Genomic DNA, 26,166 nt, shown 5'->3' on the forward strand with positions numbered 1-26,166 from the left:
CATGCATGTTTGGTAAATCACCTGACGTCATTATATATTTACTTAAATATTGAACAATATATCGTGATGTAGATAATATTAAAATATGTTTATATATTGTTTTATCGTCACGTGACATTTATATTTTTTTCCAGACGCCGGTATCAAGTTCGTGCCGAGTTTCTGTTCGGCGCTGAAGGAGCTGAGCGTGTCGGACTGCCACCAGGTGACCGATTTCGGGCTGTACGAGCTGGCCAAACTGGGCGCGCTGCTGCGATACCTGTCGGTGGCCAAGTGCGATCAGGTGAGTGACGCCGGGCTGAAGGTGATCGCGCGCCGGTGCTACAAGCTGCGGTACCTGAACGTGCGCGGCTGCGAGGCGGTCAGCGACGACGCCATCACCGTGCTGGCGCGGTCGTGCGCCCGGCTCCGCGCGCTCGACATCGGCAAGTGCGACGTGAGCGACGCCGGCCTTCGGGCGTTGGCCGAGAGCTGTCCCAACTTGAAGAAGCTCAGCCTCCGCAACTGCGACCTGGTCACCGACCGCGGCATACAGCTGATCGCGTACTACTGCCGCGGGCTGCAGCAGCTCAACATACAAGACTGTCAGATATCCGCCGACGGATACAAGGCCGTGAAGAAGTACTGCAAGCGGTGCATCATCGAGCACACCAATCCCGGTTTCTTCTGAACGTCATTGACGAGTTGTGCATACCGGATGATCCATTTAACGCATGTAAGGTCCACTCGAGTATTTCAAAAACTGTTGGATACATTTTTAAACGATTTAAAATCCGTGTAAAAAAATAACGTTAATGGTTTTTTAAAAAAAAAAAAAAATAACGAGTGTCGTCTTGCTTTAAATGGATCACTCGGTATACTTAGGGTCGTGTACAGCGGGCCGGTACCGTTCGGTAAAATATTATTGTATGACGCGTGTGTCAACGAATGTATAGGATAATAACCGTAAAACACAATACGCAAGCCTGTGTGGGACGGGCACGGTATATTATTACAATAATTATGTACCTACCTATTTAATATTACTATCGCATAGGCGCAAATCGCCTAAATTATGTGGACCCCTATGCACAAGTGAGGTCTTGTCGTCCCCGCTGCAATACCGCAAGTCGTGTTAAATTATTTGAAATAATTTTGGTTTTCCAGCCTATTCGCTGCATTCGTCGCATTTGCGCCAAAGAATATAATATTACGTAATCATCATATCGCCACCCACGCCGACACGTTTATATTATTTTGATATCCGTCTGTGTAAACGACGAACCTTATTTGCCAGACACTGCCCATATGCATTACTATTAGGTATATCGTATATATTATTCTATCAGTATCAGTGGCGTGCTCAGCTTTTTTAAAGGGGGGGGGGGGCATATGAATTTTTGACTATTCTTGGACCACGTTATATACACATTCGTTGCTTTATCATATACTCGTATTTTATGGCAAAAATAAGCCAAAAGAGGGAGTTATGACACTATAACCCCCCCCCCCCGCACGTCACTGTTTGGTACATCGAGATATTATATTTAAACTTTGCCGATAGGTACCTAAGTAATAAGCATACACTCAAATCGTAAGTCTGTAGAGGTTTTTTTTTTAAATTTATATGTTAATTGTGCCCCCGTCCATCATATCGTCGTTGGTGTTTTGTGCCTCAGTTATCGCATATATACCTGCCTAAAATAAGTTAATTGATTTTCTATTAGAATTAAATCTATTGTGTGACCCGATTTTGATAAAATGTCAAACGATAATAGGTAACTACTGTTCAAGGAGATTTATTTGCGAAATCCACGTTTTGCATCCAGTAACTTTTATTTTAATAATAATTACCTAAGTAATAACAACTACCAATGTAGGTACGAAAATATTAAGTTAAAAAAGTACATTATATATATATTGCCTTAAAAATATACTCAGGTACATTTTTGGAATAGACTTAATTCCGTGGTTTAAACTGGTTAGATGTGGTATTCGTAATTCATATAAAATAGAATCATCTTTATTTTGCCATACGTGTTTAAATATATTAATATTCTTACATTTTGAGAGCAAATAAAATAATATTATGGTCATACATATTGAATATGCAAAACGTATCAGTATACAGACTGCATATAGGAAATGCCATTTAATAATTAGGTACTTCATCAGAAACTAATATGAACCTGATATACCCCTCCCTCCTTAATACAAAATAAAGTTCTTAATTTATTTATCTTCAGATTTGTTTAGTGGCTATAATTGTCAGAGGCCACTTATGTTTCTTTGCAATATACATAATAAATAATAATATAAGTAGTCATTTGTGACTGTTGATTTGCTTAATCTAATTAGTTATCATCAAATACTATTTTAAAATGTAAATTATAATTTGCATTTACATTTACATAATCGTAAGAATAAATTAAAAATATAAAAACATTAATTTGACAAGATATTGCATGTTACCACAAAAAATTATAAAAATAATTTGATCGAGAACTATAATTAACCATTGCCATGTTTCACAATCATATTAACTGATGACTGCATTAAAATTAAATGTACATGTCTGTAAAAAATGTACAAATTAAATGTTGAAATCTTGGTCGTCAATTATCGACATTGTAACATATTGTAAATTGTAATATTATTAATCTTTATTTTCAATCATAATTAAGGTGCCATCTAATTTGTCTAAATGTTGCCATTCAACTTTTGAAGAAGAAAAATAAACTACTTAATATGTATTATCTTAATAGTATTTAGTAGAATGTTATTTTAAGTGGCCAACATAATATTCAAATGAAATATTTTCATTTTATTAGACGACTGTGTTTATTAATAAGTCTGATCACAATTTAAAACTTTTATAGTTTATATTTAATAATGTTGTCTGGTTAGAATTTAAATTATTATATTGTAAGTGCCTTGTCACAAAATTCAGTATTCATATTAAAATAGAATACATTTTATACATATATTATGTACAAAACTGTTAGTATACATTTTAAATAACTGTACATTTATAATAACAAAGTTTCAGCTGTTTTTGTTTTAATCTTGGGTTGTTATTGCAATTTATATTGTGTTATTTTTTGTACAAAGTGACAAAATAAGTCCAAAATCACAATTCCTAATTTTTTTTGTTATTAAGTAGGAACATAAAATGGTTGATTTATACACTCAATCTTTTCATTGAATCACTTATCAGTGAGAATAATTAGGTTTTAAATATAATGCACATTACCAGGTGTCTTGAAAAACACAATGGTCAAGTGAAAAATCAATAAAAATATTCATTTGATAGTTTAATTAGTTATAAAATCTTTATTTAAAAAAAAAAACATTAACGTTTTTTGTAAATACAAGGTTTTAATTCTAATGTGGGTAATTTCTTTTTTAATGCTGTCTTACTTATGTCTTGAGTTTTTTTAAAGTCCATAAAGACAAACATTTCGATTGTCTGATCTACTTTTGTTTTTTCAAAACCATATTTAGCCAAACTATCAACAAATGTGTTGATATCATCAAATCGACTTTCAACTTCTGCTATTTTCATCAAACCTCTAAAAATAAAACAAAATATTATAAGTGTATTATTATTGTTGAAAGAAAAAATTTTAAATTAAGAAATTAAGAAAGGAATAAATATAAAAATTGCGTGTTAACTCTATTTACAAGTGAAGAAATATGCTTGGCAAGTTTTTGTTAGGCAGTGGTGTGGTGTCACTAGTCAGTCACCCGCAAGGCCGCAAATGGTAAATGGTAAATCATCTATACTCTTCCTGTGTAGTGAAGGTAAGAATACAAGAAAGAAACATGATCGCCAAATAAAACTTATATAGAGCATACATAATTTATTTCTACATATAAGTGAATGTTTGTTTGTTCTTTAACCATTTCTACACTATTCATTCGATGGTCACAAAACTTTTGTGGCAGATTTTAGGCACCCCAAGAAATGTTTTTAAACAATAATTAAAAACAAAATCGGACAAACAATTTTTTATGCATAATTTATGTGTATGATAAGTTTAACATCAAACATTCAAAAATACTGTCTAAAATAAATTGCGTATCTGATTCTTCAAATTTAAACTGGTAAGGCGAGACAGGATGTCTATAATATAATTGAATGCGTCATGACTACCTCACTGACTGATTGCAGTAGAGCCTAAACAATACCTACTTAGAAACCAACTTACCTTTGTACCACTATGTAAGTGTGCACAAAGAAAGCATTTTAAAGTGGTGCTTCCACAAGTGTTTCGAGATTCAAAATGGTCGATGGAAATTTTTGAACACCATGACACCGAATATTAAATAACAAATTGAACACAGTTTAAAATTTTAAATCAAACAGAGTTGACATTTTTAACAGGCAAAAAATTGAACAAAGTTTAAATCATTTAGAGTTGGCATTTTAGCAGGCAACAAAGTGCACAGAGTCAGTTAGAATAAAATAATAATTATGAACAAAACGAATATCCACATCATTAAGTTTCAATAATATCATCAATATCTGGGACATTTACCATCAAAATATTATACTAATTTTAAATTACCCAGTTTTCAAAACCCTATTGGCTTCTTTGATGAATGATTGTAAATTAGTGCCCATCAGGGAGAGACAGAAAACTGCAATGTCAACAGATCCATTGGCTAAGCCAGTGTGAGACATATCACCAGCAGTAACATACTGATTGACTGCCACAAAATCAAATGAATGAACTTTTACTTTAGGAAATGCCCGAGCAAGTTTGGCATCACCACAACCAAAATCTGCAACTACAACAGGTGAATTGGCATTCGACTTCTTCAAACTAAAAATTAAAGAACAATTTTACTAATAAAATGAATTTAAAAATGTAATTTATTCAAAGCTTCTTAACAAATATAGCTTACGTTGGCTTGATTTGTTTTATTATAACATCTAGTGGTTTGACTGGCCATTGAGTAACTTGTTGCATGTAGCCGTTGTGATAGGCTTTGAATGCACTTGGTTCTTTTTTAAAATATAGCAAAGCGTCTTGGCTGCTAGATGAATAAAATTGTTCATTTATATATCTGAAAAATATTTTGGCGTAAATACAAAAAACAATTAACTAACTATATAGATTTATAAAATATTAAACAAGGTTAACTATTGTATACCTGAATCTTGCACCTTTCAGTTTATCTTTCATTCTCTGAATAAAGGAACTGGGTGTTTTGTCTCCATCAACCTTCTTTTGTTGTTTATATAAACTAGGAGTAGAACTTTCAGGCGCACCTTTGTAACTTATATTTGTTAATTTTATTAAATTGTCATTTGTAATAGATTGAGTAGTTTCTACTTTTGCTTTAGGTTTTTTTTTGTCATTTTTCAGACCGACTTCGATCAGTGCTTTTTTTGATATCTTCTTCTTTTTACCTTTCTTTTCTGTTAATCGTTTTATTTTATTCCTTTTAATTTTATGTGTCTTACCAATAGCCGAAATAGCTTTGGCTACATTTTTTTTATTTTTTACTTTCATTATACAATCTGTTTTTAGTTTTTATTAACACGTGTTGTTATCACTACTTTGTTGAATATCTAATTGTTGTTGAGCAATATCAGAGAGAGCTGCCTGTATCTGTTCAAGAAGAAGTTCACCTTTTCGAACAACTTCTTCCAAACGTTCTGCAGCTAATTGATTATCCTGCTCTAATCTCCGCAAACTTGCAACCTATAAAAGTAGAAATATTTAAATAAATATATTGTATACTAATATTTTCTTTGTAAGTAATAGAACTAAATAGTAAATACTAAACATCAGTGGTTCTCAAACTGTGGTATACGGAAGGCTACACAGATATAGAATAAAAAATTAATAAATTAATAATTCTACTAATGTTTGTGATGGATCTAATACTATTTTATGTTTAGTGTAAGCTGTAAATAATTTTTAAATATACGGTTAATGTACGTAAATTATTATTCTTATAAATGCAAATTAATTGAAATTTTAAACATTTCCTTTTTTTGTCATTAAGGGTACATGACATGGTTCCTTAATATACACGAGTGGTAAGTAAAAATAAAGTTTGAGAACCTCTGTTAAACATACTTGTAAATCTGTAGAAGTATCGTCGTTGGGTAATGATTCGATTAATGCGTCAATATCTTTGGCACAGCGTGTTATAAGTGAAGAAAATAAACTTGTATAATCTAAACACAGTTAATTGTTAGTACATGTTACTTTATGTGTCCATCAGATTTTAAAGTTATTCAAAATATCAGATATAAATACCTTCTTGTTGCTGTGGTGTTTGCGATCCGTTTCGGTCAAAGTTTGAAAACTTGGACGGTAGAGCACACTGTTGTAAAATTCCAATGCTGTTGCAGAAGTTATCCGCCTGCTGTAAAATTGTAATCGGTGATTAGGTTGATAATTGAAAATGATTTGGTAAATGTCTACAATAAAAAACAATAAGTATAAATGCATAATAAATTATTGTCTTGGTTTCTTTCAAAATATTGTACAAAGTTTAAGCTTTCATAATTTATGGAACATGTATCACAACTTGATAGATTTAAATTAATCAAATCTACTTCGGACTATTAAATACTGTCTTGATTTTAATACACATATTATGCATAATATTAAATATTTTTTAAAAGATGATCTTTTTCTTTCCTAAGCTGTACGTTGTAATAACAATGTTGAATATATGTAATACTCAACATCATTTAATATAGGTAATTAATGTTATTGCCGAAGTTGACTATTAATTTGATGTTTGATGTGCATTTAATCTCTACAGCACTAATATTCTGAAGTACTATCTTTTCAAATATATTTTTATAAACTATTTTCGGTCCAATAAAATGTTAAAAAGCAAACAGCTTTTATACATTTATTTTAGTGCAAATTAATAACAACATACAATTGATTTTTTTTTTTAATGTGGCCTTGACCATTTGCACACATGATCAAACATAGTCTGGTACCGATGACTACCGGACCGGACACTGTCGGAGTCTCTACACGACGCCGTGCCACTGTTTCACACTGCAGGGAATTAGGAAAAACGCACCTTATCCATTCATACGACTGTCGATATTGACACGCAACAACGCATTTTTCACTGAACCGTAGGTGTACTGTTCTAATACCTACATAATGTGTTCATTGTTCGCACTTGACCGCTGCTTACCTGATTAACGATGTCTTGGAGTTGGGTAAGACGATCGGCCATTTAGACGACGACAGCGATCAGTGGCGTTCTGGATCGGAAAGCGAACAGTAGACGCCAGACGGACGCTGAGACACCAGGCGGGTCCAAAGTAATCGGCAGACGCCAGGCGGACAGACAGTAAACACCACAACACCGTCGGACTGACAGACTGTCTAGCGTCTACACGTCAAACGTTGAAGACACGCGCTCGTCGCGACACGAGACTGCGAAAGAATATTATTATTATGGAAAACAACAGTGGGTGATAACAGCGTCGGCGAATTACAAAGAGGTTCCGTCCGCGTCATGTGTTTTCAACGTCTACGGGCAACGATCCGTGTCGCCGCGCCGTGCGGTGCCGTTTTCCGAAAAACGCCGATAACGCACGACGAGCACTGAGCGGCGAATTTTTTTTTCGTTTTCTTATTTCCACGACCATCGCTTGGGCTGATTTTTCGCTCGACCAAATTGTTCAGAAATTCATCACTAATCACGGTAATAACGATAAACAACAACAACAACAGCTGCAGAACAACACTCTCGTATTGTTTACCGTCCGCTCTCTCGCCCGGCGGTTTTCATGTCGAGTCTGGCCGGCCGCGGACATTAACGTCGCCTCCGCCGCTGTGACAAGTCGAACGCGCCCCAACAGTACTCAAACCCGGGGAACAGCAACCACCGGACCACAGCGGCGGCATTGGACAGGGGACACCACAGGGGAGAGACGGGTAAGACGGGAATCGGGTTAAAAATAACCATAACGCGTGTCGCCCACCTCCGCAGCTCGGCCGCGTAATCCCGGGGGCGCGCACGTTGTGCACATCTCTCGTTTCGGTCGGCGGCCGTTTTTCACGTTATCACCGAACGCAGCACACGCACCGCCTGGTATCATCCGGGCTCTCGCCTGGTCGCCTTCGCCGGTGGTACATATTCGGTGAACGTGCTCTGCGTGCGTGTGCCCCCGCCGGCGGAGGTGTCCCTGGTCCGTGTTCGGCGTTTGGCCAGTCGGTGGTGTTTCAACGCTACCAGTAGCCTGTGGGCGGTACACGGACGTCTCGGCGTAATATTATTTTTCTCTCGTGCCGCCGTCTCGTCTTGCATACTTGTACGACGTCCTGCCGCCCACTCCGGTTAAAAGTATATCAACGATAATATTATCGTTATTTATAATAATATTATTGTGTCCTACAACCCCACCTACCGCCCTACTCCACCCCATCTGCTTGTGCTTTTTTTTTATCGTTTTGTTTTGACACGTTTTTTTCACGCCAACAGGACCGAATCGTTTGAACAACGATACACACGCGGTAGACGCCACTCAGGACCACCAGAAGCCATGGAAAAGGGTGACAAGAAAAACAACGACTGTTACTTTTATTACTATTCGACTTGCATGAAGGTTGGTTCCTTGTTTTGCATAAGTCACAAACTATAAACTAGATAAAAAATGTGTTTTCGTCGGGGTTGGACTAGCACAAAAATATGTACCGGGAAATTCTATTTTTTGACAGCCCCACGTTTTTGAACAGTTACTACTATAATTTTCTCTGGTTTTTGTAATCAATTTCAATCGAAATAAATTCCAAAAAAAAAAGATTATTATTTTTTATCATGATCATCACTACCTCAAACTCGCAGTCCAATATAGCTACGGTGGTACAGACCCTGTATTGCTGTGGCCCACGGGGAAAATCCCTGGTGTCCCGTTGGGCCAGTCTAACCCTGGTTCCTATCAATATTAAATGTACACCATCTACTTACCTTCGTATCAAGTGAATTAAAATAATTCCATTTGTGTAGGAGGAGACATGTTGTATTTTCTACTAGTTTCTATAACAATATTTAGTAAAATACTAAACAATAACCAATTAACATTTCACTAATAATATCTGTATTTTTATCTTTAAATTTGATATAGCTCATATTTTTAGACTCAAATTTCACATGACAAATGAGAGCTTTATAAATGTGTAAAGTTAAATCAGATATGTATTTAAACGTGTAATATACTAAAAATGTTTCTCTTACCCACTGTTTAGAAAATAAATATTACAAGATATTCAAATTAATTATTCAAAACTAACGTTTTTTGACTTGTGTTATATTATTGATTTTAATTACTGGTAAATCTAATATACGTATATTTATCTGTGTAATTTTATAGGGAGACAAATGTCCATTTCGCCATGAACCACAAGCATTAGGATGTGAAATGGTGTGTAGTTTTTGGCAAAGCGGAAAGTGTGAAAATGATCATTGTACATTACGCCACATGGAATTAAAGGTAACTATTCATTAGATTCAAATAATAGGCTTGAATATTCCTCGAATACTTACAAACTTGCTTGCTAAAAGTTATACAGTAAAACCTCATTAGTCCGGACTTCGTTTAATCCGGGCAGCCGTTTATAATACGTAAATTACGCTAATTTATGCCGTAGATTAAAATAAACACGAAAACGAAGTATAAAATGATGATGTAAGAAAATTTGTTTTGAAATTTAATGTAGAAAAAGAAACAAGTGTAGTAAAAAGAATGTGGTTGCCACTAGATTAATCACTTGATGATGCATTTTTTCCAATAAAATTTTTTTTGAATTTATAATTTACGATTTTTGATTATTTTGTTTAATCCGGACTTTCATTATTTCGAACAACCTAAAGCCCCAATTAGTCCGAATTAATGAGGTTCTACCGTACCAAGTTTTAAGAAAAGTGATGATCATTTTTACCGTCTATCTTCTGCAATCCTATTTTCTGTTATATAATATTATAATATGTGTATATATCCTTTATTTATTTATTTTTTAGAAAAACCGTAAAGCAATACCATGTTATTGGGAAAAACAACCAACTGGATGTCGCAAGCCATACTGTGCATTTCTACATACCAAAACACGCGATCCATCTCAAGATGCAGGTATGCCGGAATAATTCTTAACATACCTAATATACCAAATATTGTTAATTATTTTTATAAAACTAAACATCTAATTCAAATTGAATACAAAGAACTCCAGGGACTGACTATGTTAATAAAAATGTAAATCTATTTAATATTTAGTTGTTTATTCATTTATCATAATTCATAATATATTAAAGGTACACATTTTGATAGTAATTATGAAATAATTTATTGCTCTTATTTATCAAAATAATATTTACTTTGAAGGTATTCTAATTCTGTTAATCGAGTCTAAATTAAATTGTATCTATTATAAAATATATATTGTACAATAGGCTAGTGGGATTAAGGTTAAATTCTTTAATATCGACATAATTAATAGAAAAAAAAACCAATTTTTATTTATTTAATGTCGATTAGGGGCTATTGCGATGGCAGCTAACACCATGGCTATTGAAAATAGCTTTCGCATAAATCCAATGGCTGGTGTCGCACTTACTGCTGGTCCTGAAGCTGCATTGCGACAACGTTATGACCAGCCATTACGAATGAATTGACAACCAATGAACGCAAGTACGGCATCAACTGTTTATGGCAGTTCTGTCGTCACACTGCCATACGTATTCAACAATAATCAATCCACTGCTGCCATGTTTCTTGACCATTGCAACTTTAATGCGTTTATGTAAAATTCAATATTGGTATTGAAAACCTATTCTCAGTACCTACTGAAGAATAAATAAAAAACCCTTTTCCTAGAAAATTTCATATTCTTGGTTAGGAACAAGGCAGAACTGTTTCATTCGACAAATGCAATATTCAACAACTTAAGGCCGAAGCTTGTTTATTTATTTATTTATCTTTGTTTTTCTATTTGAATATTTTATTTTTATTTTTAACTATTGTTATTATTTATTTTATTTTTAAGTAATTTTTAATGAACATCATGTTTTTGTCTGCACTGTAGTTCATATAAAAAAACGTGTTGCATAATTCCACGTTTATTCAGCTCAATTTCTATTAATCTGATTACATTCTAAATGCTTTGAGAAAAGTCATGAACTAATGCTTTTTTTTATTTGATCTTGTTATTTATATTAACAACTATTTATGAATAGGAAATTCTAGTTTTTGTTTTGTTTAAAAAATTATCTAAATAGTATTAAAAATGTAAAAACTAAATTTATATACATAATACATGTATTATTATGACAATGAATTAGACGTGTCTAGTCTATGCACACTTAATACTATGAAACTGAATATAATGAGAAGAAAAATATAATTACCAGTAATATAAGTTGTTATTAAATAGTTTAGTTTATGTTATTTATTTATAACTTTTTCCGTTATTGTTCACTATTCTTGAGATAATGTAGTGCATCCTGTATTATCTGTGAAAAATGTGTATATTTTTTTGCTCAGTTCTGGTCCAATACGACGATTGGAAGCTAGTGGACCAAATCCACGGCGGACCTAAAATTTGTATTCATTTTTTAATTTTTTTTCTGATATCTTATTTAAATGCAAATATATCTTATGCTATTTTAATATTTAAAAAGGAACTTACGGGGATATCCTGTAGCATTGTTTCTCCTTCTAATCTTGAGCTGCAGTTATCATATGCCTAGATTAAAAATGTAATAAATAATAATTATTATTCATAAATACACAAAATGGATATAAAATGCATTAAGATACAATATTTTTTTTTAATCTGTCTTTATGTAATGAATAATGTTTGTAAAACATAATATACATAACATTGATAAATAATAATTTGTTTACTGCTTACTTCTAACAATGCAATAGGTGACCCATACGCTGCTGCAATTGCTTCACTCGTCTCAAGACCACATAGTGGAAATTGCGATAGCATTTGTCTCCATAGTTGAGTTAAGCCTATGCCATTTTTGTCTACTGTTACACAATTTTTTGTGTGACCAGATGCATACCAATCACATCCATCTTGTTCTTCTTTGTATTTGTTCAATCTTAAAACAAATAATACTGATTTATTAAAAACTCTTCAAATTATGAACTAAAACTCATTAAAAAAAAAATATTTAGTTACTTGTATGGTTTCTGTGCAATGGATTTGGTTAAATACAAAACTGCCAATCCTATATCGTTTTTATTTTCTACAAAGCGAAATGAAACTTGACAATTCAGCATCATCTGCTCGAGGCTATTCAACATATCTGGCCTATCAAAATATTATTTAAGTTTGATATTTGCACAAATTTGCAAAATGTATATTAATACATACCCAGAATTCTTCCCATTCTTCTTAGATTTTGTTTGTCTGTAACAAAATGGTTAAACAAATTTAAAAATAAAGATATATATACGCACACACACACACACACACACGTGCGCGCGGAAGAATTATTTAGATTTAATTAGAGTTTCATAGCAGTAGAAGTAAGTACAATATGATAATAAATACTTGAGTTGATCAGCAGTACTAAATATGATGATTGAAAGTTGTGTTTTATGTAATTTAATATCATTTATTTTGTTTAATAATTGACATGATACAATCAGATTCTTAACATAATCAAATTCCCAAATCAACAACATAAAATGTTCATCTTCACTAACAGAATCAGACTAAAAAAATAAAATAAAATAACATTGATTTAACAAGTTCATAATTAGTTAATGGTTATATGTTATAAGCCAATGTTTAATGTTCACTTTATGTTTTAGATTCCAAGCTATAAAATATACTTGTTTAAATATTTCAATTCACATGAAACAAATGTTGTATTACTATGCTCTTAAATAATAATCTGTGCTTAAAGTAATTTATAATTTACTATTTGTCTTGACCATGTTATTGAATTTAATACAGCTGAATTTGACTCAATTTTATATTTTGCGTCTGTAGTTTCTATTCCAGATATTAACTCCTCACAGTATTCATTATTCGTCAAATGTTTATCAATGTGAACAGTTACATACTGAAATGACAAAATACAAACAATGTATTAAACAATTGAACAAATTAGAATATACTGAAAATAAATAATATGTACATACCTTCATACATTCTTTTGGACTTATACGTTTTAATTCTTCAGCTAATCTCTTCTTAACATCTTTTCTAGCCTTTTCTTCCCTTTTTCTTTCTTCGATTTCTTCTTTTGTTGAACGTTTTTTTCGTTTTGGCTCTACCTAGAATGTGATAAATAAATCACTAACTAAAGTTTAGAAAACCATTGATTTTAAGTATTGATATTCACAAAATATTAATGGTAAGTACTTATAATCAATGTTTTTTTTAAAAAGAAATTTAAAAATATTCTATATTTACTCTCAACTGATTGAAATACCTTTTCAGTTGCTTGTTTATTGTTTGTATTAGTATAAATGCATGGTCCTGTTCTCTGTATAAGATAAAAACAAAATATAATTTTTAAATAATGTTTTTTGTAGATAAAGTAAATAAATTTGTACTACAATTATTATTAGTAATATTGTGGATAAATCATTTATATAATATTAAAACTTAAAAGTGTACTAGTAACAAGAAGAACATAATTTTATAAAATAGTATAAAACAAAATCAACAAAATCTTCTTCCATGATTTTTACTTGTCACCAAAAGAATATTTTGTCCCTTCTATAATATTGAATAAATATTTCAAACTTACAGGTACATAAGTATTTGGTGCAGGGTCATCAGTCTGGACATCTTTCTGCTTGTTATCGTCACAAGTTTTTTCTGGAGATGTTAATTTTTTTCGTTTTTGCTAAAAAAAACCCCCATAACGTGTAACAATTTAAGGTCATCAAGCATCATATTATTTAATTAATTAAACTCAAATCGTACACATTGTAAAACTTGGAGAAAAAATTCTGGTTCCTGCTCAGATGACAAATAATCATCGTCTTTGCGCGAAGTTTCATTTGTCCGACGATTCTCGTTTATAATTGAATCATCCGAATCCGATATCGTATATGTATTATAACAACCTTCATTCATGTTAATGACAATAATTACAAAAATGAATTACAAAAACTTATGATGGACTTCGAACGCCCGAATGACGGATTCAAAGTTTGATGTTTCAAACATCCAATCGTCAATGTAGGTAGTTAAATTTTTAAAAATAAGGACACTTGTAAACACGATAATTGATAAGTATTATCTTTGTCGAATGTTTACGCGCCATTTTTTTAAAATTCGAATATAATAGTTTTTGGTAATGTAAGTATTTTACTACAATATTTTAGATGCCTTTAGGTCATTAGCGAATCTAAGGAAATTTTTCTGAAGAGGGAAGGAGGTTAAAATTGTATCAGCAGCACAGGCCCTGATAATTGATATCTTAAAGTAAAATATGATTAAAAATTTAAATCTAGTTGATGTACAGGTAAAACTAGAGGGGTAGACCTCCGAATTGCGTCTATGCTATGGATTAGTTTATACTTAATAGTTTTATTACTTTATGGATATGAATAATAATTCTATATTTCTATTGTTAGCTTTTATTTAATCACGGATATTAGAAGATGATCATCGTGTATTTAATATTATTATTTTTTATGATGTTCCATCTCCCATGTTTGTACCTACATTATATAGGCTATAGATTCAATTGTACAACTTATACTTATGCTAACTAATTGTTGAGCTATAGTAACCGTTATATTTCTGATTTACATTTTTTATTTGTGTTAACGTAAAAGTAGTTAATCATGTTGAAAACGATGCACAAATGCACAATGCCAATTAATGGTAGTGAAGACTAAGCCAGAATTTTACAGTCGGACTTGGTTTTGCGGCGGTCACAAACTTTATCTATAAAGGCCCGAGGCGCGATTACGTTACGCGTGCGCAGTGCACTTCGTCGTTCTTATCGTGTCTAGTTGTTTTCTGGCTTTTACTATAGTTGTAACTTGTAACACGCCTTGGCAGTTTGGCACCGAGCCACCGAGGAGGTCGTGCTGTTGACGCTTGCGGCAATCGTGTAATCATGCTATTATAACACAATTGTCTAAGGGCTGATTACGGCTTACGGTAATATTACGACTATTACATTTTGTATTTATATTTGTTTACAAGTTTAAACTCTCGATGTTTATGACAGTGCGAATTAATATTACAGGTGTCCCGGCGTTACCCCGACTCCGCTATTTCGTTATCTATATTCCATGCAACTCCGCACAATAGACAATAAATAATATTATACTATTGTCCGACACTCGTCAGTCGTCGTAGACTGTGTCTGAGATCTGTCGTTCGCCGTTTCAACATTACCTATTGTACAAGTTATTTCGGTCCGGGGAACTGTGAGCACGAGAATTTAGTTTTCGTCTGTAGGATTCATAGACAAGCACAAGTTTACAGATTGGATTCCACGCTCCAAAACCGTGAGTAAAATCGTGATTTAAAAATTGTGTTAAGCGAGCATTGATTTTTGTTTGTTCAGCTTTATCTGCTGAGTCGATATGAAATGCTTATGCCAATAAATACCAAGTACCAGACCAGTCCAATCTCTTATTACCAATTTATTCCCTGGTATTGACTGGCATGTGCCCTTTTACAAAGTATTCAATAATAAAATAGGTAAATATTACCTATTGATAAAAATGGTAATGTAGTTTAAAATCAATGTTAAGTGATACTTAAATAAAAAAAATGACAAAACTAAATCTAACTGTTCTCGAAATTTAAACTGTATTTCTGTGTTTCGGAATTATGAAACTAGGTATAATGATGCAACTATAGTAACAATTTGTTTACTATAAATAGAATTATCTGAAATATTTTAAAATAATATAAATATAGGTATGTAGTTACATAAATAATTTTCATAACATTTAACTGTGTTATAACTTTTAACTAGAGTCCAGGGTATGGGACTTAATATGCATTTGTATATTTTTCTGGTTTGGCATATAATCTAGCAGATTGCTATGGAAGTTTATGACATGTTACAACACATTCAATTATGAAAGTGCTTTGAATTCCTTTTTTTTTTTTTAAATGCTCATTTCCAGATTTATTTCCTGATGATTTCCGCATATATCTGCTTAATTATATTTTATGATAACACTTATTTCAAACAAAAACCTAGACCTTTTAGTTAATTTTTGGTGTTTTTTTATGGTAATTCTACAACTATAAATAATTTTTTTCTTTTGTATCATATTTCCTAGTAATAAACACTGGAATCATATTATTTGCTCGCTTATCTATACAAACCGACAAATAGATCAAATTTTTTATAGTTATTAGAACATTTTTCAGAAAATCTATTAGAAGTATAGGTATAATAAAGAAGTTAAAATGTTAAAAAAGTTTTTGATTTTTTTTTTATGTTTCTAAGTATAAAAATTAAATGATAATATAAAAAAAAAATTTGTTGATAGTTTTAGTAGTGTTGTTTTTTTTTTATTATTTTATTGTTTTTTTAAGTGCTTATAATAAAGCATTTGAGTTCTTTGCTTGGTGCTATAAGTCCCAAACCCTGGTTATAACGCATGTTTTCTATTCATATTATACACAATATACATATTATATACATTTAGTAATTAATAGGTATACTTATCTATAGTTTTTATTATACCTTCATGCATTTTAACTATTATTAAATGTTGAAATTCTATTGCAGCCTGTGGGTGAATTTGTATTTTCTCTAATAAATGTTCAATTCATATTAATACAATCATTAAAAAGTAGAATTATAAAAACTGGGGAACTGACTGCTTTTTAAACTTCATTTTACCAATTATATAACGCTATGTCTAGAGCAACAAGTGTCTGGATAAATATTTGGTAACCAGCTGCCCTGATTCAGACTTCAGAGACAGAACAACGGAAGTATAAAATACGAATGCAGTATATAGAACAAAATACATGTACATTGTTGAGTAGTCAGTAGTTGATTAGTTTAAAATAGTTTATAGTATTATACATATTATACAACAATGTAGAAAAATTCATAAAATATAAAAATATTATCAGTAATATTAATTTACGCCAACAGTCATAATTCATAATGTAATAAACGTACAATACCCAGAAATAAAAATAAATAAATATGTGAAATTTTTAATAAAACACAATTAAATCAAAACCAATCCTTAGTTTGCTGATTTTGTTGTACACAATCGTGATACCAATGTAGATTACTATCACATCGAATAGATGGTTTTTTACCTATATATATATTTTTTTGCATTTTAGGCCAACACATTTTTGTATTTACATCAACATTTGTTGTAATAGAGGATCACACATCATTATCAAAAAAGCGTCTAATCAACATTAAGATGACATCATCATCTATTATTTCCAAATCCATATCCCTAGGATTTTTAATTTCCTCTTTACTCAATGAATAATTTTTATTTTTTATTTTAATTGTTTGCTATCAAGTTATTGTGTATTTTGTCCAAAGGTACATCTAAATCACATTTATCCCAAACGGCATCCATAGCATCATTATTTTCACAGCACTCTTCTTCAATCACATCCATAACTTCATCATCTGCACCTATAGAATAATCTAGTATCTAATTATCAATTTGTATGAAGATTATTAATGTTGTATTACCTTCAATTAGGCCATTACAACTATCCAAAGATTATCATATAGATCAACGAATAACATTGCATAATTACCTAATATATGTAATGATAATTCTTGCCCTTTTAACCAAGTGTTAAAAACAAATTCCAACTGTTTGATTTTTCGGTGGTAGTGAATATTTGATGATTTTGAAACTAGATCAGCAATCTTTGCTCCTATTATTGATGCCTTACGAAACTTCGCATGAGTTGTGGGAATTTTCTTTTTTTTGTACAAAGTTGTACTTGTAGTATTGTTATTGTCAGTGTTTATGACCTCAACATTCTTGAAAACCCTTAGGTTTTGGTAATAAGAGTTCCTACTCCACCTTTCATCGCATCAACTATTATCATATAAAGATAGAGACCGTTATTTCCTTAAATTGAATATATGACAACATGGTAATCTCATAGAGTTATAAAAAAGACAGCTACAATTATTTTCTGTTGTTTTCTTTAGAACATCAGTTTCAGCTGCACATTAAAAATTGTGTTTTTAAGAAATTGAGTGCGTATGGTGTTAATAAACTATAAAACTGTTGTAGCTCTGAAATTTTTTAATTTTTTTGAGTTGGCTGTTTTTGGACCAATTTTATAGCATTTTTAGCCCTTTCCAATCGCACACAGTACAATACAATGAAACGTTTTTCTATTAAAAATCTTCAACCTGTTATTGGTTTTATTCATAAAATTCCCAGTATTAAATGTCATACCCATAACCCATTCATTGTGTACATACCATGCCAACTCTTATTATAATATTCCATTATAGATTCAGGTGCCATAGCTTGAAGATGGTGATGTACAGAATCATACTCTTCTTGTGTGTTACAGTATGTTAAATTTTGAAAATTTGTTTGACATCATTTCTTGGTTCCGGTGTTAAATTTCATTTTCTCGATTAAATGTACGTAACGTTTGAAATAAACATATTGTTAGTGCAGCATTGGAAAATACTGACCTGATAACATTTCTTTTTTTTCATGTTTTTGTCAGTAACGTAAGCTCGAGTATTAATAGAAACTGGATTGTTTTTTTAAAATGTTTCAAAGAACCAGTGCAAGGTGATTTCTTCTTCATTTACTAATAAATCAATTGCTGCTATTTCACTTTGCCAATTACCATCCTCAGTCATCAGAATATAAACTGGAAGCCTTAAATCTAGCATTTTATATGTGGTATCTGCAAATACTACCTAAAATAAAAAATCTATATTATAAATTGCAATTAATATGTATGATATATTACTTCTGGAAATTAATTGAAAGACTCTGCCATAACTTTGTCTTGTATAAAAATACCATTCAAATTATTTGTTTTATCTGTTGATATTTCTACTATACATTTAAATTTTTCCTTTAATTTATTGACAACTTGTGTTAAATCACTCTTTGAATAATGATTTCCTAAAAACACACTGTAGTAAAAGCGTTCAATAAAATTATTGCTTTTTTTTACCGGTCGTATGGTTGGACAAATCCTTTAGAGTAATTATTTTACCACTTTGTTTCATAATTTTGTTCCGAATCAATTTTTTGTTTGCCTTAAAGTCCATAAGTTCTAATTCTATTGCCTTAATTTCTGGTGTAAGTTTTCTTTGGTTCGGAAGATGACTTTATAAAGTTCTTGAAATTTCATGATTATGATTTTCATTAATTTTTGTAATTTTTAATAATTTCCCATTTTCAGAAGCTTTTAAATAAATACTAGCTTCACAGCCTTGATTCATTGTACTTAAATCATTTGAATATTAATTTTTAAAAATTAAATATTATATATGTGTTTAATAAATGTACTTACAATGTCACACGTTGATCAAGACTAATTTTTTTTGTATGTCCCACCATGTATACAGCAAAATTTAATATAATAATAATTTAATTCTTTTGATGCTGCATTCATTCTAACATTAGGGAATTTAGAATTAATTGAAGCAAGTGTTTTACAATCTTTTGTAAAATAGTCTACAAAATGAGTATCTTTGTAGACCATAAAACAACTTTCAAATGCTTCGAATGAGCTAAATGTATCTCCCAGCTTCATTCTTAGGATATTATTATATCATTATTTAACTTTTAAACTTTAAAATACTTAACAACACTCAGATGATAAACTAAAATGATTTAATATAAAGATAAACTTGAATAGATGGATTAGTACAGACTGAATAAGATAATACAACTAAAAAAGTTAGATACTTATACAATTATAAGGTTATTATTAGGCTTAAATCATATAAACAATTGAAGTTTTCTCCATAAACGAGCTAATAAGTAATATTATCTATTCAAAATTCAAATTATGCTTACTCTAATATGTATTTCTTATACTGGAATACTATGATAACCACTTGATATTAGCACAGAATAATATTGAAGTGACACTCGATCAGCTGATCGGGTTCTTGTTTACCTATGATCAGAAGTCTGAACCATAGAAAACGATCCTGTACACCAACATGATGTTAGACCCTTGTTTACCCATGTTCAGGTAACGTTTACTGTCACCACTGAGATAGATAAGACTATCACATTGGCGGGGTCGGCTTGTTTACCTTTCCGTATTTCACGTATGCCACTGCGGTATTTTGGTATTCAAGCCCTCAATCGCCCGATCCGGTCAATTCATACCGTGCCATACCCTGCTTATATTATGTGCTTCAAATACCGGGACATGGCTGATGGCTCCGTCCATAGTTTATGATTTAAGAAATTAGACACCCGATTCTACCAGTGTGACCGAGCGCCCGATTACCCAATATTTATCCTGGCGCCCTGTGCTCTAGACACTGCGATTATTAAATATGCCCTTAAAAGTTCAAACACAAAAAAACTTAAAAACCGTCTCATTTTGTAAACTATTGTCCATTGTATTTCACATTCATTGCTTCAGCCAGAATGTAGGATTTGTAGTTATGGTTGCTCTTTGCTTATTATCAAAAACATATTGATTTCTTGTAGAGGTAAAACATTGAGTTTTATGCTATGGGTTTTTAATTTTTTATGAAATAATCATGTCGATAATATTTTTTATTAATTTATGATTATTAAAAGTAGAGTGTATAGTGCATTACTGAATGTATTACAATATAAACAGTCTAACCATAATGCCATAGCTAACATAAATGTTAAAAATAACATCATTAATTTCTTACATAAATACTTAAATACATGATAATTGTAACTCCTAACTATCTTTTAGTGTTGAGTGTTGTGTGATTTGATATTTATCAATATAAAAAGTTATATTTCTTTATTCATGTTTACTTTAAGAAATATAATTCAATTTGTATCTAAACTATCACCTCAAAAGAATTCATCTTGAATCAATATTTATAGAATTTATTTAAAAATAAATGCAACTAAGTCATAACATAAATAATATACTATCTAAGGCATTGGACTATAATTGTATTCATATTTTAGTCCCATTTTCAGATTAATCATTCATTGTATATTTAAATTGGCAAAGGTGAAGGCTCATAAAAATATCTTCTTGATTAGGTATGCTATAGGTAGATAGTACTGTTATGTTATACTATATTACTAGTATAGGTAGGTATTATAAATTATAATTAAGGATTTGTTACTAATTATAAACTTAAAATAAATTAATCCTATTTAGTTTAATATTGCACAATCAAGTGTTATATTGCTATATATCTAATTACAAATACAAATAATGATGATAATAATAGTTTTTATAATCACTATGATAAATAGGTAAAGTAGGTACCTATTAACTATTTATAATTTTATAAATACCAAAGGGTCTATTTTCTAGAGATATTATTTTAAATAGTTTTTAATTATTTATGTTATTATCAATTATTAAGTTTAGATGATTGTAAAATTTGTTTTATGATGTGGAAAAATGTGGGAAAAAATCTAAAACGATTTTAATTGATTTAATAAAGTTCAATTAATATTCTATGGGATATGAGATTTTCAAAAACATGTTAACTACCTACTTGTAAATTTAATACATTTGAACTATTTTTGACATAACTACCTATAAATTATTTATACAATTTATAATTTTTGTTCTAGGGTATTAATCAAACATTTTAATTAACAAGTCTAACAATTACAGCTTAAAATCAGTGATTTTATCTTTATCGTAATAGTTTGGATAGTACCTAGTACCTATATTGAAATTACATTGCCATAATGGAGGAAGAAAGGTAATAATTATAATTTATTAGTAATATATATTTTTTGATTTATTGTATTATAATTTATGTGTCTATCTATGTATAGTATAAAACTAAATGAAAACCCAGTAAAATATGAATTTGAAACTGAAAAAGTTCAAGATGAAAATAAAAAAGCATTTAATTGGGCTGAGGTAATTTTACTGTAATGTTTTTCATCAATGTATATTGTATGTTTGTATGCAATTTTGTATTTGACTTTTGTGCATTTAGTTTTTAGCTTGTGTATCTGTGGCAACTACTAACTTACATACAGGATTTGCTTTGGGATTTTCCGCAATACTTATACCACAACTTGAAAAATACACTGATGAAATGGGTGAAATAAGTAAATCTCAATCTTCCTGGATTGGTAAGAACATTTTTTTTAGATAATATTTTTAAATATTAGATTGTATATTAATTGAAATATGAAAAATTAAATACAAATAAAAATAATCAAATATTGATTTATAGCTCTAACTATGGTTGAACCATATTTTTTTTGTAAAATTTAAAATATAAATATTCATTATATCATGATCATAAAGGTGAAACATTCATGATTTATCTATTGCACCAATATAAATATGATAAGTAAGCGTAAAATGTCTTAATATTTGTTATTTAAAATTAAAATAAACCAAATGATGTATTTGTATGTTATATAATACATTTAATTAAACAAAACAATCAGATTTTAAATTTTTGTTTTCTATATTTACAATTATTTTTTAATAAATTAATTTTTCATGAAAAATATTATTAAGGGATTTCATTTACTAGTAATTAAAAAAAAATAACAATTATTGATAACTCAATAATAACATTTACAAGGCTTTTTTCTATATATAACTTTTCAGATGTTCTTATGTTTGCATGTAGCTAGCAGTATTTCAATAGCTGCTCCATTTGGATGTCTGTTTATAGCTTTTACACTGGACAGAATTGGTCGTATATCCACGTTTAAAATTTCTCTATGGCCATGTTTTATTGGATGGATGTTGATTGCACTTGCTTTTAACCCACATATTATCATCATTGGAAGATTATTGACTGGATTTGCAATGTGTATGATAATTTTTTAATTAAGGATTTTAAATATTTTACACTTTACCATACTGTTATATTTAATATTTTAATTTAGCTGTTGGTACAAATTCAGCTAACGTGTATATGGCAGAAATATCTAGTCCAAAACTTCGAGGTTCCATGATGTCAATAGGTTCTGTGATGTTATCTTTTGGTAGGCATTTTAACTAATACATATTTTAAACTCTAATAAATAGTTTAAGAAGTGACAAAATGTATATTATTTTTCAGTAAATTCTGCATTTTATAAAATAATAATTATTCATTAATCATTATAATAACTATTTTTTTGTTCGAAAATCAGAGTGTATCAAAACCGAATTTATTGTTTTGTTTCTAGGCATATTATTAATGTACTGCACTGGGTTGTATCTACATTGGCGTATTGTTGCATGGATAGCATGTGCTGGGGCATTTTTCCCAGTTCTCATGACTGCATATTGGACACCTGAAAGTCCTGTTTGGTTAATTCATAAAGGACAAGATGCTAAAGCTTTAAAATCTTTAGAATATTTTAAAAACTCTAAATATGTAAGTTATTTCCATGTTTTTTTTTTATTATTGAATATTTTTGTTTATAGTTGTATAAACTGTATAATATCTAAATTATTTTTTATAGTGTGCTGGTATACAAGACACTTTTAATGAGATGAAAAGTATTAAAGAAAAAAAAGATTTGATAATTAATAAAGAAATTGAAAAAAGTAATGTGTTCAGACGTATTGCCTGGCATTTATCTAAGCCAACTGTTTTTAAACCCGCACTCTTTATGGTTATATTATTTGTTCTACAACAATTTACTGGAATTTATACATTTCAATTCCACGCTGTTAAAATGTTGCATGTAATTAAATTATAACTAAATGTTGTTGATACACTTTTTTTAATAATTCATTGTATACAATTTAATATTAAAGGAAGTTGCTCAAGGTATCGACATCAAATTTGCCACTTTACTATTTGGTTTGTTTCGGTTCTTATTAAGTTTTGTGGCAACAGGAATGTTACATAATTACGGCAGACGTCCGCTGTGTATGATAAGTGGCATCATCATGGGAATTACTTTGTTTATTTCTGGATTATGTTTTTATTTAAGAACTAAAGGTAATAATTTTATATTTAGTTATGTCTAATAAGCACATTTTATTCAATTAAATTTTTTTATTAAACTGAATATTATATCCTTAATAGTTAATCTGTATGTTAGGTATTTGAGCAATATGATTTGAAAATAACAGGAAATTTGTAATTTACTATGAAATTGGGGCATAACTAAGGACTAAGGTGTTGAGTTAATGTACAGCTGTTAATAGCTGGAAATTCAAACATACTTTTGAGTATAACTAACTAAGAAAGTTGTAAATAAATAGCTACTAAATAATAAAACTTGAATAATTTAAGATTTATTTCACTAATTCAGTATCATAATTTGAAAAAAACAATAAAATTATGAAATTATATGTTGATAGCTGAGTGCAGTAGCTGGATATCCAGTTTCACTATTTAAAATGTTTACTACTGGAGTGCTAATAGTGCTACCATTACTTGAGGATCCCCATACTTCTTAATAATTATTTATGTTAACTATACCTATTTATTTTTAGTTTAAATATATTCATTTGTTTTGATAGGCGATGAAAGTATTATTATGACATGGACGTCATTATTGTGCATGTTACTATATATTTCGGCTGGCTCTGTTGGTATAATGCTGATTCCGTGGATATTGCCCAGCGAAATGTTTCCTACAGAAGTTAAAGGATTATTTATTGGACCAATTATGGCATGGTGTAATGCAGTCATGTTCGTCGCAGTACATTTTTACGAAGATCTTAAAAACTTATTGGACGGTATGCTAGGGATTTTGTGGTTCTATAGTTTCATATCAATACTAACTGTGTTTTTTGTGTGGTTGTTTATTCCTGAGACACATAAAATGAAACTATTCGAAATAGAAGATTATTTTAAAGATAATACTATATACTTACTAAGAAAAAAAAAGACTGTAAAACCCCAACAATTGAGTACGTAATATATTGATATTTATGTTTATATAAAACAAATGTTGTTAATTATAATCACAAGTGTTCAAAATGTTTTATATTAAATTAAAATTCAGAAAATATTTTTTTATTTTAGGTACAAAAGCTATTGAAAAAATAATACTTAAATTTACTAAATATTTTTGGTATATATTAACAATAAACTTTTCTTAAATATAAGTTCATATTTTTGTATTGTTATATTTTACTGTTTTTAAATAAATAATTACCTACTTACCTATCTCAAAAAAAAATATATGTATAGTATGCAAATTGTTTAGTATTAACTTTGTATAGAAGAAAGAGTAAGAAGATAAAATAAAATATTATTTGAGTAAAAACATTTTTAAAATGTTCATGTTTCGTGTTACAAAGGACAGGTATACCCTTATTAAATGTGTTTGATTATTTGAAGAGTTGGAAAATGATTTTAACAATTCTGAAACAAAATCACTTTGAAGCATCAATGAAAATCTACATTTCGTAATAAAATAAGGTTACTGGCAACTTCATTAATGAATACTTATTTTACTAAATTGAATTAAGATTTATTGCAGATAGTTAAGTACAGTAAAATCTAACTAAAGGACAAAATGATTAAAGTCCTTGCAAAAATATAGGTATTTTAATTTTTTTATTACAGACACGGTCAGTAATAATTCTCTCCAATAGTCTGATATTTTAATAATAACGCACAACAATCTAATTTTAAACTCTAATATAACGGCGTACTATACAGTGGCACAACTATGGCTGAAATATTGAGAGGGGGGGATGTAACCCAAACCTGATAATAAATAAAGAGTAATCCCCCACACTCCCATATATATTCACTTAAAAATACAAAACAAGCTGTACAGTGCTGTACAATAGTTGTCGAGTATGTCAATGTAATGAATGTGTTAGATTTGAATTCAAAGATAAATCATTGCTTACAAAAAACAGTTCTGATCGGTGAACAGCGACTATGTGTCATCCTAACATACTTGTATGAATAATTGAATTTAATACTTCAATACCGTTAGGTCAAATAGGTATCGTAAACATTTTTAATTTATACACTCATATAAAATAAGATGGATAATAAATGAAAATAAATAAAAAATGCTAATAAAAATATTTTTTTGTGAAAATTTCAAGCATCAGAGCTAATACGTTTTTAAGT

At 30.2% G+C, this 26,166-nt stretch overlaps 6 protein-coding genes and 1 pseudogene across 14 annotated transcripts in view; 3 read left to right on the forward strand and 4 right to left on the reverse strand.

The window, feature by feature from the left end:
* The window catches only part of LOC111032118 (F-box/LRR-repeat protein 7-like), a 33,308-nt gene extending 31,351 nt beyond the window's left edge, over positions 1-1,957 (forward strand). The window contains exon 5 of the mRNA XM_022312346.1: positions 135-1,957. Within this exon, the coding sequence (XP_022168038.1) occupies positions 135-670 (536 nt within the window). The 3' untranslated portion in view covers positions 671-1,957. The remainder of the gene's footprint in view (positions 1-134) is intronic.
* Positions 1,958-3,284: 1,327 nt separating this feature from the next.
* LOC111032380 (25S rRNA (adenine(645)-N(1))-methyltransferase) lies at positions 3,285-5,528 on the reverse strand. Its single transcript, XM_022312683.1, has 4 exons — positions 5,140-5,528; positions 4,891-5,052; positions 4,551-4,808; positions 3,285-3,551 (listed from the first exon to the last, which is right to left on the reverse strand). The coding sequence occupies exons 1-4, from the start codon at positions 5,499-5,501 to the stop codon at positions 3,332-3,334; spliced, it is 1,002 nt and encodes a 333-aa protein (XP_022168375.1). The 5' UTR covers positions 5,502-5,528; the 3' UTR covers positions 3,285-3,331.
* Positions 5,415-7,394, reverse strand: LOC111032405 (mediator of RNA polymerase II transcription subunit 21). Its single transcript, XM_022312717.1, has 4 exons — positions 7,165-7,394; positions 6,258-6,366; positions 6,075-6,175; positions 5,415-5,693 (listed from the first exon to the last, which is right to left on the reverse strand). The coding sequence occupies exons 1-4, from the start codon at positions 7,204-7,206 to the stop codon at positions 5,526-5,528; spliced, it is 420 nt and encodes a 139-aa protein (XP_022168409.1). The 5' UTR covers positions 7,207-7,394; the 3' UTR covers positions 5,415-5,525.
* Positions 7,395-7,568: 174 nt separating this feature from the next.
* On the forward strand, positions 7,569-11,404 carry LOC111032389 (zinc finger CCCH domain-containing protein 11A-like). 3 transcript variants are annotated; one of them, XM_022312707.1, is made up of 5 exons: positions 7,569-7,680; positions 8,461-8,584; positions 9,350-9,469; positions 9,997-10,105; positions 10,511-11,404. In XM_022312707.1, exons 2-5 carry the CDS (start codon positions 8,522-8,524, stop codon positions 10,645-10,647), a joined length of 429 nt encoding a protein of 142 aa, XP_022168399.1. In that variant the 5' UTR covers positions 7,569-7,680; positions 8,461-8,521; the 3' UTR covers positions 10,648-11,404. The 3 variants fall into 3 exon arrangements, with proteins under 3 accessions (XP_022168399.1, XP_022168385.1, XP_022168394.1); XM_022312693.1 differs by having other exon boundaries at positions 7,571-7,913; XM_022312702.1 differs by lacking the exon at positions 7,569-7,680 and adding an exon at positions 8,049-8,322.
* Positions 10,909-14,196, reverse strand: LOC111032361 (crossover junction endonuclease EME1-like). Of its 3 annotated transcripts, none has more exons than XM_022312656.1 (11): positions 13,929-14,196; positions 13,750-13,848; positions 13,429-13,482; positions 13,136-13,270; positions 12,913-13,056; positions 12,523-12,703; positions 12,360-12,395; positions 12,165-12,291; positions 11,886-12,084; positions 11,661-11,717; positions 10,909-11,566 (listed from the first exon to the last, which is right to left on the reverse strand). In XM_022312656.1, exons 1-11 carry the CDS (start codon positions 14,079-14,081, stop codon positions 11,450-11,452), a joined length of 1,302 nt encoding a protein of 433 aa, XP_022168348.1. In that variant the 5' UTR covers positions 14,082-14,196; the 3' UTR covers positions 10,909-11,449. The 3 variants fall into 3 exon arrangements, with proteins under 3 accessions (XP_022168348.1, XP_022168365.1, XP_022168356.1); XM_022312673.1 differs by having other exon boundaries at positions 13,410-13,482; positions 13,929-14,036; XM_022312664.1 differs by having other exon boundaries at positions 11,450-11,566; positions 12,165-12,296; positions 12,540-12,703; positions 13,929-14,081.
* Positions 14,197-14,994: 798 nt separating this feature from the next.
* On the forward strand, positions 14,995-25,018 carry LOC111032330 (facilitated trehalose transporter Tret1-2 homolog). 5 transcript variants are annotated; one of them, XM_022312622.1, is made up of 12 exons: positions 14,995-15,119; positions 15,208-15,472; positions 15,532-15,668; positions 21,725-21,858; positions 21,935-22,022; positions 22,102-22,240; positions 22,753-22,938; positions 23,015-23,113; positions 23,300-23,490; positions 23,579-23,803; positions 23,877-24,063; positions 24,591-25,018. In XM_022312622.1, the coding sequence occupies exons 4-12, from the start codon at positions 21,845-21,847 to the stop codon at positions 24,989-24,991; spliced, it is 1,530 nt and encodes a 509-aa protein (XP_022168314.1). In that variant the 5' UTR covers positions 14,995-15,119; positions 15,208-15,472; positions 15,532-15,668; positions 21,725-21,844; the 3' UTR covers positions 24,992-25,018. The 5 variants fall into 5 exon arrangements, with proteins under 5 accessions (XP_022168314.1, XP_022168305.1, XP_022168338.1 ...); XM_022312613.1 differs by lacking the exon at positions 15,532-15,668; XM_022312629.1 differs by lacking the exons at positions 14,995-15,119; positions 15,208-15,472; positions 15,532-15,668 and adding an exon at positions 20,519-20,637.
* LOC111032322 lies at positions 17,084-20,365 on the reverse strand (annotated as a pseudogene).
* Positions 25,019-26,166: the final 1,148 nt, after the last annotated feature.

This window comes from Myzus persicae, unplaced genomic scaffold, assembly GCF_001856785.1.
Source record: "Myzus persicae strain clone G006 unplaced genomic scaffold, MPER_G0061.0, whole genome shotgun sequence".
Classification (NCBI taxonomy): Eukaryota; Metazoa; Arthropoda; class Insecta; order Hemiptera; family Aphididae; genus Myzus; species Myzus persicae.

Bases quoted from the DNA above. Each gene is read 5' to 3' on its own strand.
- LOC111032380 (XM_022312683.1), bottom strand. From the start codon at position 5,501: ATGAAAGTAAAAAATAAAAAAAATGTAGCCAAAGCTATTTCGGCTATT. The intron at 5,053-5,139 runs GTATACAATAGT...AATATTTTTCAG, and splicing joins CTGAAAGGTGCAAGATTCAG to ATATATAAATGAACAATTTT. The intron at 4,809-4,890 runs GTAAGCTATATT...TTTAATTTTTAG, and splicing joins ATAAAACAAATCAAGCCAAC to TTTGAAGAAGTCGAATGCCA.
- LOC111032405 (XM_022312717.1), bottom strand. From the start codon at position 7,206: ATGGCCGATCGTCTTACCCAACTCCAAGACATCGTTAATCAG. The intron at 6,367-7,164 runs GTAAGCAGCGGT...ACAATTTTACAG, and splicing joins TCCAAGACATCGTTAATCAG to CAGGCGGATAACTTCTGCAA. The intron at 6,176-6,257 runs GTATTTATATCT...AACTGTGTTTAG, and splicing joins AACACCACAGCAACAAGAAG to ATTATACAAGTTTATTTTCT.
- LOC111032389 (XM_022312707.1), top strand. From the start codon at position 8,522: ATGGAAAAGGGTGACAAGAAAAACAACGACTGTTACTTTTATTACTAT. The intron at 8,585-9,349 runs GTTGGTTCCTTG...GTAATTTTATAG, and splicing joins ACTATTCGACTTGCATGAAG to GGAGACAAATGTCCATTTCG. The intron at 9,470-9,996 runs GTAACTATTCAT...TTTATTTTTTAG, and splicing joins TACGCCACATGGAATTAAAG to AAAAACCGTAAAGCAATACC.
- LOC111032361 (XM_022312656.1), bottom strand. From the start codon at position 14,081: ATGAATGAAGGTTGTTATAATACATATACGATATCGGATTCGGATGAT. The intron at 12,292-12,359 runs GTATGTATTAAT...TTGATAGGCCAG, and splicing joins AAGAATGGGAAGAATTCTGG to ATATGTTGAATAGCCTCGAG. The intron at 11,718-11,885 runs GTAAGCAGTAAA...TTTTTAATCTAG, and splicing joins CACCTATTGCATTGTTAGAA to GCATATGATAACTGCAGCTC.
- LOC111032330 (XM_022312622.1), top strand. The intron at 22,023-22,101 runs GTAATTTTACTG...TTGTGCATTTAG, and splicing joins AAGCATTTAATTGGGCTGAG to TTTTTAGCTTGTGTATCTGT. The intron at 23,804-23,876 runs GTAATTAAATTA...TTAATATTAAAG, and splicing joins ACGCTGTTAAAATGTTGCAT to GAAGTTGCTCAAGGTATCGA.